This window comes from Mirounga leonina, unplaced genomic scaffold, assembly GCF_011800145.1.
Source record: "Mirounga leonina isolate KUSES-001 unplaced genomic scaffold, KU_Mleo_1.0 Mir_204, whole genome shotgun sequence".
NCBI lineage: Eukaryota > Metazoa > Chordata > Mammalia > Carnivora > Phocidae > Mirounga > Mirounga leonina.
In genome coordinates this window covers 8,348,739-8,364,497 of record NW_023270513.1, presented here as the reverse complement: position 1 = coordinate 8,364,497, position 15,759 = coordinate 8,348,739, and the positions used below count along the sequence as shown (strand labels likewise).

Here is a 15,759-nt window from a genome sequence, read left to right as displayed (position 1 = left end):
GACCTCTCTTCCAGGACTTAGTATAAGAGGCTGTATTAGTTTTCTAGGGCTGCCATAACATAAATAAAATAGAGACATCTATTTTCTCAAAGTTCTACAGACCAGAAATCCAAAATTAAGGTGTCAGCCTGGACATGCACCCTTGAAGTTTCTAGGAAGGAATCTTTCCTTGCCTCTTCCAGCTTCTGGTGGCTCCTGGCATTCCTTGGTTTGTTGATGCATCACTCCAACCCCTGTCTCCATCTTCACATAGCCTTCTTTCTTGCATGTGTCTCAATAACTTCACATGGTCTTCTTATGAAGACACCAGTCATTGGATTTAGAGTCCCCCCTTACCCCAGTATGACCTCATCTTAAATAAATATATTTGTAAAGGTTTTATTTCCAAATAAGTTCACATTTTGAGGTTCCAGGTACATGGGGAAATTTTATGGATACAAAATTTAAGAGCGTTTAATGCAAAAGAATATGTTTTTTCTTAGTGGAAGAATGATGATAAATATAAAATGGCAAATTTTAAGACAGTGAAACTAGAGTAAAAGAGACAGTTTGGGAGGCAGAATAGATATTTAAAGGCCCACAGATCCCTTATTAAACAGAAAAATAAACAACCTGTGTTGATTTATTTTTGGAAAACACACACACACACACAGAGCAAACTGAAGGCTTTAGTTACTCTGCAAATGTTAGGTTTTTGTAAATATCAAAATTACATTACACATCTTCATTTCTACCTTAGTGGATACTTAAGGGTTCTGGGACTACAAATGGCAGTCCCTGCTCAAAAGCATGTTGGTACCATGTATACACAGTTACCTCAAAGCTTGGGCATTTGGATTCCCGCCTTTGGCATTCACTAATCATGTGTCCTGGAACAACCTTCCAGGACACTACAACTTATTTTACAGATGAAGAAACTGAGATCCATTCTGAATACAAGTGAGCTCATAGTGAAACTTGATTGTTTCAACAAGCAGAATTTATTTTATGCTAAAATCTCTGTTCTGTAGGCCTACAGCTGCTATCCTGAAGCACCATCATCCAGAATTCACCTTGGGATTAAACACTGAAGATTGTTTTCTGAGCATTCCTTTCAAATGTTAATTCTCCCTTGAAGAGAAGCAGGTAAGGTCACTAACCTATACTAGTGAGGGTGAGTTTATGTTGGGGCAGAATACCAGGGGTTAAGGCTACCACCTAGGGAAAAGTAATCCAAAAGCAAGCAGACAGAATAGAGACAACTTAAACATTGTGCTGAGGGCAGACCCTGCCACCAGTTTTCAGAACCTAGAGTGAATTAAGTATTTTGACCATAAGTTTACTCCCTGCTAGTCTTCAAATATTCTAGCTAATTTCACAGCATTTGTCCTGACATTTTTGAACACCTTTGGAAAAGCATTAAAATTAATCTTTCTTTAAAACTAGCATTATCTCACCAGCCAATCTCTTACTACTATTCCTCATACACACATATCTCCCCACCAACCACAAGCATACTTTAAACAAGCCAGAAAATAAATCTTTTCTCAGAATACTTTTGTTGGGTTTGAGATCTTCTGCTCTCCTCATCCCAACTGCACACCAAAAATGACTTATTCAGAGCTGGATTTAAAAGTGACAGAGAGGGCGCCTGGGTGGCTCAGTTGGTTGGGCGACTGCCTTCGGCTCAGGTCATGATCCTGGAGTCCTGGGATCGAGTCCCACATCGGGCTCCCTGCTGAGCAGGGAGTCTGCTTCTCCCCCTGACCCTCCCCACTCTCATGCTCTCTCTATCTCATTCTCTCTCTCAAATAAATAAATAAAATCTTAAAAAAAAAGTGACAGAGAAAAGGAACAAGAGTCACCATATCTGGCTCCTTCCTAAATTTCCCAGTACTTGTTAAAATATAAATTGAAAGGCTCTAATTCTAGAGATTCTGGAAAAAAATATGTCTTTGTTGGATCCTGGGAATCTGCTTTTAAGGAAAAATCTCAGATTATTCTGAGGCCACCTTTTGGGGACTAGCATTTGAGAGCCACTGAACACCATTGTTTTATAAGTATCTTGCTTAAAATGCAATATACAATTCATATGTTGGACAGTGCACAAATCTTCAGTGACTTTTTTACCTATGCATATACCCATGTGACCACCACTCAGATCAACATATAGAATATTTCTATCACCCATACTCAGAAAGTTCCTTTGTACTTCTTCCCAGTCAATACCCCCTTATCCCCAGAGGTAACTACTATTCAGACTGCTAGCACTACCTATTAAATTTGCCTGCTCTTGAACTTTAAAAAATAGTATCATTTAGTCTTTTGTTTTTAGCTTCTTTCACTCAACATGTCTTTGAGATCCATCCACATTCCTATGTGTATCAATAGCAACTTCAGTATTTTTTTTTTACTTCACATAGGATTATTGAAGGTCGAAGTTTAAATGGACTTTAAAGATTATGTATCAGGGATTAGAGGTCCAGTTCAAATGTCTACAAGGAACAAGGCAGATAAAGTTTAAGAGTAAAGCAAGTATGTATCATGCAATAGGGAGTGGTAGGAACTGCAGAAAACTAAAGAGTGTGTTCTCCAGCTAAAGGAAGCAGCCAGTATTTACTCAGGTCCTGTTAGTGATTGCTATATGGGAATGTGGACCTAGCATAGGTTTTTTAATTTCCCAAGAGAAGTTGGAAATCTGTATTGTTTTGTAGAATCTTCTTATTTTTAATCAACTTTCAAATAAATACAAACTAATCAAAACATATCTCAGGCTACCTCTAACTCAGAGATAGTTTGCAATCTCTGACTAGTCTAGCCTTCTTACTTTCAAATAAGGAAATAAGGCTCAGAAAGGAGGGGACTTATTCATAGACGTACAGGAAGTTGGGGCAGAGCTGAAGCAGCCTAGTATAATAGTTTAAATCATTTGGAGCATAGAGTATAAAGACAGACAGCTTGAGATGAAGTCTCATCTCTGCTATTTACAGCTATGTGGCCCCTTGATACATTATTTAACTTTTCTGACCCTCAGTTTTCAAATCTGTAAAATGGATGGGGAAAATGTCTTTCTTGTATGATTGTTGTAGGAACTGAATGAATTAATGTAAAGTTAATGTAAGCAAAGAGATAGTATAGTGCCTAATGCATAGTATGTGCCAAAGAAATGTTTGTTGTTATTATTCCCATGAATAATACATGAGAACAATATTGTTATCTGTCAGTTTTGAGAAGTTAGTTTCTCCAGGACAAATTATTAAAATATGATACCAGGACATTTATAAATTTCCAAACTCGATGAAACCAAGCATCTAATGGGTTATTAATGCCAAATCCACATTTAATCAAAATTTACTCAAGTGATTCTTAGCTCAAGAATGAAAAGCATAGGGGCATCTGGGTGGCTCAGTTGGTTAAGCATCCAGCTTTTGGTTTTGGCTCAGGTCATGATCTCAGGGTCCTGAGATCAAACCCCTCATTGGGCTCCACAGTCAGCCCAGAGTCTGCCTATCCTTCTCTCTCTGCTCCCCCCCGATAAATAAATAAATAAATCTTAAAAGAATGAAAGACATAGCTGTCAATAGAAGAAAAATGTTTAAATCAGTTTCCCTAACATGTGAAAAATAAGCTTTATGATTTTTTTGAAAGTTGGACTTTAACTGTTACTTAACTCCTGACTGTTATTTAACTCTTAGGCCTTTGTTAACCAAAGAAGTAGAATTTTTATTAAACTTTAAGATGATTTATACAAGCAATTTTTCAGAAATATAGCTATTTTACCTGGTAATGTAAAAGCTGTGGGGAATAAAAAAAGTATAGTCCTAATACCACTTTCCATTGTATAGTGCTTTAGAATTTTTGAAAGCTTCTTTCACAAATATTAGAATCCTAGATTGCTAAAACTAGAAGGCACTTAGGAAAAGATGTTTTCTAGATGAGGAAGCACACCCAGAGAGCTTGCTGCCCACCCAAGATCATACAGCTAGGCTGTGACAGAACAAGAATCTGGGTTCTCTTATCACAGAAAACTAAGACAAAATATAATTAGATTCCAACTGGGAACTGCAATCAGTTTTGGCTGCATTTGTAACACTAGCGCAGAGCAGAGAGAGGAGGTATGGGCTAGGGAAATCAGGTAAGGCATTTTGGAGGAGACAGCTTCTGAGCTGGGCCTAGAAAGAAGGACCAGATTTCTAAATGTAGAAAGCTAGTCAGAAGGCATAGACATGTAAACAAAGGCAGGGTGAGTGTGCCTTGTGAGTGACACAATGTAGAGACTAACAAGGCTAGTAGGTGTAAGTAAAGGAAAAGGGAGGCACTGCTGGAGAGGTAGGGTAAAACTGCATCCCAGAGGGTTTTGAATACCAAATCAATAAACTTGGACATGAAGCCACAGATAGGTAGTTAGGCTTCTTTTTTTTCATAAAAGTATATGTTCTCATGTTAAGTGTTCTTGCAACACACACACACGTACAAGTGACACGAGGAAACTCTGGGAGGTATTGGATATGTCTATTACCTTGATTGTGGTAATGGTATCATGGGTGTTTGCATATATCCAAACTCATCAAATTGTACACAAAAATATGTGCAGTTTTTAAAATTTGAATTATAGCTCAATAAAGCTGTTTTAATAAAAAAGAATTAAAAAGTATGCTCATATTTCAAAAATAAGCCAAATGCTACAGAAAAATGTAAAATGAAAACTAAAAATCCCTCCATCTTCACTACCCAGAGTCACTTATGATTAACAGTTTCTTATGAACCTTACCAGAAAGGCCCCCAATGGAGTTCTTTTTAAATGACAATCCTTATTTTTCAAACTCTACTGCAGTTATCCTGATATAGCACAGTGATTAGATTGCACCATATTTGGGTTACACAAATGTTGAAAGCAAAAAGTGGCCTATTAGTACCACCTTGACTGCCTGAAGGCAGTTGAAAAAAGAAACCTCCAAGTCCTCTTTAAAAATTAAGAAAACAGGGAAGCCTGGGTGGCTCACCGAATAAGTGTATGCTTCGGCTCAGGTCATGATCCCAGAGTTCTGGGATCAAGTCCCACATCAGACTCCTTGCTCAGTGGGGAACCTGCTTCACCCTCTGCCTGCCGCTTCTCCTGCTTGTGCTCTCTCACTCTCTCTGACAAATAAATAAATAAAATCTTTAAAAAATTAAGAAAACTAAAATGACCTTTCAGCCCTTGACAAATAATTCATCAGTGTAATCTTTCCCATTTGCACATGCTGGCAGATTCTGCTCTACTGGCATGCATGGAGAAAATACAAATGTCCCAGGAATCTGACGTGACTCGTCAGTAATGATATGTTCTGCTTTTAGTCTTTCAGACAGAAGCTAATCAGATAATAAGAGGGGGCCTATTTTTCTGTCAGGGATATACACAAGAACTCAATTTTAGATAATCCAGCTGTGCTAGAAAAATCATATACAGTAGTGACAAGAACAAAATCATGGCAGAAATGAAATGGAAGGAAATGGGGAAATGGAATTTGGTTATGTAAATATGCTCCAAGAAGAAATAATTGAGATGAAATAGCTAAACCAAGAGGTCCATGCTGGGGTTAAGATGAGACAGTCCTGCTTGTTGAATATCCAGTTTAGAGGAGGAAAGGAATTTAACTATTCCAAGCATGGAGTAAATCACAGGCAGGATTACTGAGTGTCAAGAAAACACACATTAGAAAGTTCTTGGAAATGTTAAGAGAAAAAATCAGCTGATAGAACATATTCAAGGCCTATCAGATATTTTTGAGAAGAGGAACTAATGGGAGCCAGTAGTTTGGTAAATTAAGAAAATATATAGGGCAGGGATGCCTGGGTGTCTCAGTAGGTTACACATCTGATTCCTGATTTTGGCTCAGGTCATCATCTCAGGGTCCTGGGCTTGAACCCCACGTTGGGTTCCATGTTCAGTGTGGAGTTTGCTTGTCCCTCTCCCTTTGCTCCTCCCCCTGGGCTCTCTGTCTCTTCTTCCTTTTCTGTTTCTCTCTCTCTCATATAAATAAATAAAATCTTTTTTTTAAAAAAAAAGCAAATATATATGGCAGTTTGAAATTGCCAGGATCACAGATTTCTTGACCATGTATATGTGGTCCACATTTGCTTTTTACTGTCATCTCTGTGCTAAATCTCAACTTTCTCTTTGAATAGCTATGTATTACATTATGCATCTGTGAATTATACACTTCCTTCATATACCCTAGGCTTTGTTCAAACTGAACTGTTGCTTATCCATTTATAGGCTGCAATTCCTAACTTTATGCTTTTGTTTTTGCTGTTTATTCCATTGGTAATGTCCTATTATTCATCCATTCTAATTTCACCCTCATAGCGGGATGATAAAATCTTACCTTCCTTTCAAATCCAACCCAAAAGCTCAGTTCAAAGGTTACCACTTTTATTAAACTTTCCCAGATTCTACCCCTCACTCCTTCTCCACCCACCTCACCACATTCACAAGCTCTCTCTCTTTTCCACTTTCATAGGACTTTATCTGTATCTCTTATATGGCATTTAGCACTGGGAAATTTCTTCATTATTAATACTAAAGTACATATGTTGCCTGCTTTACTGGCCTGTACACTCTTTGAGAGAAACTCCATGTAGGTTATAGCATACACCCCCCAAACACACACACACACACACACACACACACACAGCATCATGCTTTTAACTGCCTGGATGTTCAATAAATATTTGTGGTACAATTGTATTAATTATGGCAGGTTTATATAAAAAAAGTTGAGAAGAATTTTGTTTGAATGCTATAGATGAGCTGATACATGAAATTTAGTGATAATCCCTTTTACATCAATATGATTTTATTATCAGCTACAACTTAGCAAATGCCTATTGTTACATATGAACATTATTTTTAATCCTCACAACAACTAAATAATGACCTATTATTATCCTCTACTTTCCAGATGAAGAAAATGAGTCTCAGAGAATTTAAGTAATTTGGCCAGGATCACACATCTGGTAAAGAGCAGAGCTATGAATTGAACCTTAGGCTTGCCCTACTTCAAAGCCTGCTTTCTTTCCATTAGCATATTTTTTCAAAGCACTTTCACAACTATTATCTCATTTGTACCACACAACAAAAATGTAAAGTTGGCAGGGTTGGGTATTTGCCCTCCTCAACACCCCATTCACTGCTGCATCTCTCATCAGTACACTCCAATGTTCCTCTCCAGTCCTACTGAGGGTCTATCACCATCCCTTTAGCTGTCTATAACTATATATAGAGCATACTACCCCCATTGCCTGATTAAGACCTTTACAGGTAAGCCGAAGCACTAAGAAGTAGTCTTTTTTTTTTTTTTAAGATTTTATTTATTTGCGAGAGAGAGAATGAGAGACAGAGAGCATGAGAGGGAGGAGGGTCAGAGGGAGAAGCAGACTCTCCACTGAGCAGGGAGCCCGATGCGGGACTCGATCCTGGGACTCCAGGATCATGACCTGAGCCGAAGGCAGTCGCTTAACCGACTGAGCCACCCAGGCGCCCAGAAGTAGTCTTCTATCATGTGATTTTTAATATGCTAAACCATAAAGTTAATTTTTAATTTAAATTCAACTTAATTAACATATAGTGTATTATTAGTTTCAGAGGTAGAATTTAGTGATTCATCAGTTGCATTTAACACTCAGTGCTCATTACATCAAATGCCCTCTTTAATGCCCATCACCCTGTTACCTCATCTCCCTACCCACCTCCCCTCCAGCAATCCTCAGTTTGTGTCCTATAGTTAAAAGTCTCTTATGGTTTGCCTCCCTCTCTGTTTTTATCTTATTTTATTTTTCCTTCCTTTCCCCTATGTTCATCTGTTTTGTTTCTTAAATTCCACATATGACTGAAGTCATATGGTACTTGTCTTTCTCTGACTGACATGTCAATTAGCATAATACTCTCTAGTTCCATCCACATCATTGCAAGTGGCAATATTTCATTCTTTTTGATGGCTGAATAATATTCCATTGTGTATACCCCATCTTCTTATCTTCTTTATCCATTCATCTGTTGATGGACATCTGGGCTCTTTCCATATTTTGGCTATTGTGGACATAGCTGCTATAAACACATAAAATTAAATTTTATCTTTAAATGACCAAAATGAAGAAGAGCCTGGGTGGCTCAGTCAGATAAGCAGCTGACAATTGATTTTGGCTCAGGTCATGATCTTGGGGTCATGAGATCGAGCCCCACATTGAGCTCCATGCTCAGCGGGGAGTCTGCTTCTCTCCCTCTCCCTCTGCCTCTCCTCCTAATCGTGCACTCTCTCTCTCATTCAAATTAATTAATTAGCTAATTAATTAATTTAAAAAGAATAAATGACCAAACTGTACACATGCTCAGTTTTAAAGCTTCTTTCTAGACCTTCTGATATCTTTCCTTCTCCTTAACCCCACCCTCCTTCCTCCACCCTCCTCTCCTCCCTCCTCTCTCTTTTGCCTTGCTGATGCTATCAGCTCTGACTTTGTCTGTTTTCTGGGTGAATCAGCATTGGCAAACCTCAGAGATAGGGATCCAGGAAGTAGAGGAGAGGGCCAGATAACAAGACATCCCCACAAGTTGGTTTATAGCAAAGGCCGCATATTCCTTTGTTATGCCATGGTGGTGGTTCCCTCAGCCCTTAGCTAGCACATCATCAGGGTTCAATGAAGCCACAGCAATGAAATCATTAAGCAACTCTGCTAACACTAGAAGGCATATTGGACCATTCATATAAGGAAATGAAATACAGAGCCACTTGAATGGTATAATCTGAAGGATGTTAAAATGGTGTCTCTGTCCCAGAACATCTTTCAAAACAGAAAGATCTTGAAGGGTTGAAGCCTTTCAGAATATCCTATGAAAATGAAAATGCCCCAAGAAAGTTTTTTTTAGAACCCTAGGAGGTAATATCTCAGTAGGGATTCGTTTCCAAAAGTGACAGGGGATCAAAGGGAAAGGCTTCATAAGTATGCTTAGGACAAGAAATAGGATGGGAAGATGGTACATGTCATAAAGGAAGATAGGAAGATAAAAGAGTGACAAATTTTTACTCCTTCAGAGTTGTACTAAGGTAGAATGTGTTCCTACTACTCTACTAAGTGCTATGGATCCCAGTCATTCTTGGAATGCTTTGGAAAGGGATTGGGAACTCCAGCTGTCCTAGTGCTATATAGTGTTGATGACAATGAAGTTTCAATCTGTACTAAGCACATTATGGGTTAAAATCACAAAAGTGCTGCAAGCCCTAATGCAACCATAGAAATATCATGTTGAACAAAATAGACACCAGAGTAGGACTGTCCCCAAAGGGTAGCTGGGCATTGGGCCAGAGACCTGTCAGGTAACCTGTCTTGTTGACTATTGCCAGGGCAGAAAGAAGGAGCGACAGGAGCCTGAGTTGCTTGAAGATGCAGTTCAGCCAGCATTGGGAAGGAAGACACTGACACAGACATGAAATGTTTTAGATTGTTCATTTGCCCCCCCCAAATTATGATTCTTAGTGCAGTGTACAAAGCAGAATTTCAAAATATTCAATCTTTCTTTTCCCCCTAAGCTAACAATCAGCATGTATAATTTATTAACATAACTGAGCATAATCAGGCAGTCTTTTTATATCTGTTTAATGAACACATTTATCTCATGCTTCCCTAAAAATTAATTTGCCCAGTTAACAAAACCTCATTTACTTAAAATGTGTTCCTAAGCATTGTAAAAACTCCATAAATCTCAGTGTTGTGAGTGTACAAAGGATTAAAGTGCAGGTGAAACATGAGAATTTCAGTGTGATTACTTCCCTATTCTTACTTTGACTAATTCAGGATATTAAAACTACTTTAGTCATTCTGACGAAAGTCAGTGTAGCTCTTTTTTTCTACTCAAAAGAGAATAATTCTGTAAGTTTAGGCAGTTTGGAACTTGTACTGAGATGTTGAATTTGGTCTTTGCTCTTTAGCAAGAGGGTGGGGGTGAAGAGAAATGTCCCTATGTTTACCCACTGGGTAAATATGCCTGTAGACAAGCCACTGTTCACTGCTTTAGTTCCTGGACTTTTTAAAAATCTGTCTTGGTTACTCCACAATCCCCTTGTTAATCATTTCATCTTCCTGCTCAAGTGCCTCCACTTCTGATTCTAAAGCATTATTTGGTAAACTAAATCATTCATAACTCAGCCAGGAAGGGAAAAAAAAAAAAAGAAAGCTTCTGAGTGGTAAAAAATCTATGCCATAAAAGCCATGCACTGTGTATTTCTTTATGTGAGAGCCCCTGCTCAGCCCCTACACAATTCTAGCAAGTTTACTTATCCAGTTTACTAATTCACAGATGATTAAAAATAATAAAATGAGTTTACATCTGCTACAGCTTATTATTATTATTATTATTAACCTTTATTACATGTTGCTAGCTACTAAACACTGTGCTAAGCCTTTTACATGCATTATTTCACTAAATCTTTGCAACAACTCTATAAAGTTAAATATAATTAACAACTCCATTTTACAGTTTCATAAACTGAGTTTTAGACTAAATTTTAGGATTAATTTTCAAATTTATCTATATTTAGTATGTACAAGCACACAGATAACAGTGTGAAGGGCTATGAGATAGCCTGATAGCAAAAGATTAGAAAAAATACAAAGAAGAAAGAAATTACATGCAGTTGGAAAGCATAGCAATTTTGAGGTTTTTAATTTGGAGGCAGGCCACTTCATACCTCTCAGCAGCTTTCAGAAGGCAATATGGTGTTACAGCACAGTAAAGGAGCTGGTTTGTGTACTTATGACCCCCAAACCATTAAAAATAAATTATATTCAAAATCATTTACTTAAGAATGGAGAAAGAAGTATAATGCAGGCTATAAATATTTAAATTTTTTAATTGGTAAGGTAAATCTCAACTGTGTGTTTTGGATTCTCAAAGGGAAAGCTTCGTTAATCTGAAAATTTCACATAAATAGAACACATTATTCTCTGATGATGGTGGTATTTTTTATGTGCGGTATGTTTCCAAAGACTAAAACATTAAAAGGGAGGGAGAGAATATAACTTGACTTTTACTTCCCTTTTCAAAGCCTCTGTATTCTGGTTCAGTTAGTCCAGTCAATTTGCTGTAGTTTGAGCATATTCCATCACCAGGGTTTATCCATTATGCTGACTAATGTGGAACTATTTTTAAAGGAGACTTGGGAACACAACTGACTAAATGTGTGATTTGAAGTTGCCAAAGACAATATCCAACCCCACTCTAGTAAAGAGACAAAAATAGCTGTCCCTTAGCTCTACCTAAAATGGCCACGTGGCCCAGGTTCAGGATGTGATTGTAATTTGTCATGAGAAGAGAAGGTGAGATCTTGAGCGAGGTCATTTCTCAAGAGGCCAGCCCTTAGTGGGGTACCTGGGGTTTGCTTAGTGTACCTGAGTGGCTCAGGGAAGAATGAGAAGCCTGGGCAAAGACATTCAGAATAAGCCAGTGTCCCTGCAAGACTACTACAGGTACCCTTCAACAAAGTTGGCCTCATCCACAATCTTACCTATTATACCTTGCCTAGATCTATTCATGGTAAAGATCCCAAGAAAACATTGCAGGAAGGGACCCTAGGGACTGAGTAGTAGGATGGGGAAGGGGCTGAGGGACTGCAGGCTGCACTCTGAGTGAGAATTAAACAAATGGCCTAGTGTGGATGGAGTAAGAGGAGGTTACATGAGACAGACATAAAAAATAAAGTCCCAAATCACTGTGGTCATTCAGAAATGTTTGCAACTTTTTACAAGGGCAGTGGTATTACTCCTAATTTCCTAGCCAAATATTTATTAAATTAACCAAGGACTGAGTACATCAGGCTGCCTCACATCAGTGCAACATCTCACTTTCCCTGCAGCTCTAAACTGTGAAGTACTGTCAAAAAAAACAAACAAACAAAAAAAAAAAAAAAAAAAACACCTCTTCCACACTCTAAATAGCTACATTACAGAGGAAAGTTGGAATGTCTTCTGGGAGTGGGTGTGTTTATTTGAGTTCAGTGTGTGCAGAAAAGGCAAGCCTCCACAGCCATTTACACATTTTCCTCCTCAACGATGGGTACACAGACAGCTGAGCTCCTGGAGTAAGTCTCTGAATGGTAATGTACATTTATAAAGATTATTTTCTTAACTATTTTGAGGCATTTTATAAATAATATGCATGTGTCTGCTGAGCACATATATATATATATTTAGTCAACTTTTGCTTATTTTCTCCTGAGGCTGATCTTGTGCGGTTACTTCTGTGGTATAATTTCTGAGGTGTCAGAAAGAGTTTCTACCTCAGCCACCCAAAAATATCTCTTGGGTTGACCCACCACAGAGCTTAAAATCTCCACATTGTTCAAACATTTGATTCAGTCATTGAAAGCAGTTGTTAAAATCCAAATGTTACATTGGGATATTAAGCAGACATAAGAAATTAAAGACTATGTAAAACAGAAAAGAATATGGAGAAATTGCTTCTAATGTTAAGTTTCAAAAGAAGAAAGCAAAATGACATACACAGTCTGGATCAGATGTTGTTCTTAAAATGTCATGGGGTCAGAATGAGCATATATGATTCAACTCATGAATATGAGCCTATAGTAAAAGAAACCCAGCATTGTTAGGCAGGTTTTGTTCTAATTTATTTTAAATGAGTGCTTTCCACAGTTTCTGATCCTCAGATCCCACTCTCTTTACAGTATATCTCATAACTCCCTTGCTGAGCTCCAGAGGCTCCCAATGACCTGGTAATCAACCTTGGTAGGACCCAAATCCCTACTTCCTGGAAAAGTCACAGAGCCTGACATCTTTTAGAAAGGAGCTTTTTCTAAATGGAGCTTTTAGAAAAACCACCCAATCTCTCTTGGTAGCAAACTGCCAAACCAAGCCCATTTCCTCAAAATACGGTAAAGGACTTAGAAGGCTTCAATATTGCTCTGAAATTGGAGAATAAAATTTTGCAGGCCCAAGTGCAGTGGCTGATGGAAGAAAATGTTGCCCCACAGGCCCAGATCCCAGAGCTCCAGATGTCCCAAGCAGCCAAGGAGGCTGAACCACCCCAGAAGCCCTCAAAGTCCCAGGAACCCCAGAAACCCCTAGAAAACTTGGATTTCCCAGAAGCCTGGGAGTGCCAAGAACTCCCAGAAGTTGAGGGTCCCCCAAATCTCAGAGAGCCCCAGGAGCTCCCAGCCTAGAAGACCCCAGCAGCCAGGAGCACCAGGAAATAAGACCCAGAAGCCCTTGGAACCCCCAGCAGCCCCAGAGTCCCTGGAGCTTCCAGCAATCCATAAGCCACAGGCACCTTCACTGGTCTATGAGCACTCAGCAGCCTGGAAATCTCAAAATCTTCCAGAGATCAAGAAACTCCACGAGCCCCCCTTGGCATAGGAGGCCTACAAGCCCCCAGAAGTTAAGAAGGCCCAGGAGCCCCCAGATACCCAGGATGTCCCAGTGACCCAGAAGACCCAAAATTCAGAGCACCAAGATCTCCCATGTGCCCAGGAGACCCAGGAGGCAATAGAATGCCAGGAGACCCCAACATACCTGGAGCCCCTTAAGCTTCCAACTCTCCAGGAGTCTCTGGAAACTGGAGTGCCCCACAAGCCTCTGGATCCTTTAGATGCCCAGGAGTTCCTAGAGCCCTCAGCACACCAGGAGTCCCTGGAGGGCCTAATAGCTGCTTTGACATCAGCAGCTTCAGAATTCCCACAGTCCCCCAGTGGGTTAGAGGGTGAAGCTTTCTCCCTAGAATACTGTTTAGCCTTCAGTGGAGATGCGCAGAAGCTTTCTGAGTTCCTGGTTCAATTGAATAGTTACATGAGAGTCAGAGGGCATCTGTATCCCACTGAAGCAACCATAGTGAGCTTTGTTGGCAACTGCTTCTCAGGTGAGGCAGGGATGTGTTTTTAGCCCTTACTAGATACCCAAAGTGCCCTCCTGGAGCAAATTGAAAGTTTCATAGAAGTGCCCCAGGATACTTTTGACAGTCCAGAAAACATGGAACATGCCAGTCACAGCATCCATCAGCTTTGCCAAGGGGAGGATCCTGTCCACCAGTATGTGACCCACTTCCATCTCTGCTCAAGAGCTAAACTGGAATGAAAGCATTCTCTACATCCAATTTCAGGAAGAGCTTGCCAGTTCTGTCCCAGATGATCTGTCTCACACAAACCCAGCAGCCGCCAACCTATCTGATCTGATCACTCAGTGCCTAGAAGAGAAGCTAAGTGGTAAGCCTGATCCAAATCCACAAGGAGCAAGTCCTTCTGAGGAGAGAGCTGGGCCTGAGAGTTTACTAGCTGAAAACCAGCCTGTGCAGGCTGCAAGCAATAGCCCACATCTCAGTGAAGCTGAACAGGCCCACTGCTGGGAAAGCCACTTGTGCCTCTACTATGGTCATCCTGGTCATTTTGCCAAAGACTGCTCTGTCAAGACTCATTGTGCATAGCAGGTAGGAAACATCGAGGCCCAGCAGTAAGGGGGAACCCGGGCAGGCCAATCTATAAATATGGGTCCCCCTCACTTCCAACATCCATGTCTCATACCCTATGGCTTATTGTTGAATTCCAACTGGGAAGACAACAGTTCTTTGAGCAAGCAATGGTGGATCCAGGCTCCTACAGAAACAGCATTGACCATTCTGTGGTTCTTCAAGAGAATCTGCCCATCTGCAAGAATATCTTCCTTCTGATGCTTGAAACGATAGATGGTCATCCACTGATTATTGGACCCATAACCAAGGAAACACCATCTGTGGAAGTTAAAATTGGAAACAACGTTGAAGAGCTCCAGTTTGACATTATTCATGCACCACAGTACCCTCTGACTCTTGGAATTCATTGGCTTCAAACACATGATCCAAACATTGAGTAGAGTCCCCACACTATGTCCTTTTCATCCCATTATTGTCACTACAATTGCTTCAGGCACAGGCGGAATACAAGATGTCATGATGAAATAATTGCTGAATAGATCTTGTGTCCTCGTGACTGAGCTTAACAACCTGTTTTCTGTTACCTCAGCTGTCATCAGCATTTGCTGCTCAGAATCTTCCACTGATGGGGGCACCTGGGTGGCACAGTCAGTTGAGCTTCCAACTCTTGGTTTCAGCTCAGGTCATGATCTTGGAGTCTTGAGATAGAGCTCATGTTAGGCTCTGGGCTCAGCGAGAGTCTGCTTAAGGTCCTCTCTCCTTCTGCTCCTCCCCCCTCCCTGTGCTCTCACTCTCTCAAATAAATATAAATAAATATAAATAAATAAATATTTTTTTAAAGCAAGAATCTTCCACTGAATCTCTGGCAAGGAACTAAGGGTACTTGCATAATAACCCTGCCTCTCAGATCATGCAATGATCTCAGATCAGGCAATGAACCTGATGGTTTTGAGTTGCTTTTTTTCACCAACTCTGCATGCCCCCACCTTGAACTCTGCCTTAATGTGGGACTGTTTTAATTACAATTTAAACTAATAAGATGCATGAGAATAGATATTAGGAACTAACATTGAAAAAGTGTAGTTGAGGGGTGCCTGGGTGGCTCAGTCAGTTAAGCATCTGCCTTAGGCTCAGGTCATGATCTCAGTGTCCTGGGATTGAGCCTGGCATCAGGCTCCCTGCTCAGTGAGGAGTCTGCTTCTCCCTCTCCCTCTGTCCCTCCCCTTGCTTGTGTTATGTCTCTCAAATAAATAAAATCTTAAAAAAGAAAGAAAAAGTGTAGTTGTTAGACTGACGTGAGTTTTTTTTCAAGATTTTCTTTATCACAACAA

The 15,759-nt window shown here is 39.8% G+C and overlaps 1 protein-coding gene across 1 annotated transcript; it reads left to right on the top strand.

The window, feature by feature from the left end:
- Nucleotides 1-11,422: 11,422 nt before the first annotated feature.
- Nucleotides 11,423-14,473, top strand: RTL3 (retrotransposon Gag like 3). Its single transcript, XM_035028624.1, is given in 4 exon segments — nucleotides 11,423-11,548; nucleotides 12,867-13,142; nucleotides 13,384-14,072; nucleotides 14,074-14,473. Coding segments are annotated over 4 exon segments (1,491 nt in total).
- The last annotated feature ends 1,286 nt before the right edge of the window (nucleotides 14,474-15,759 follow it).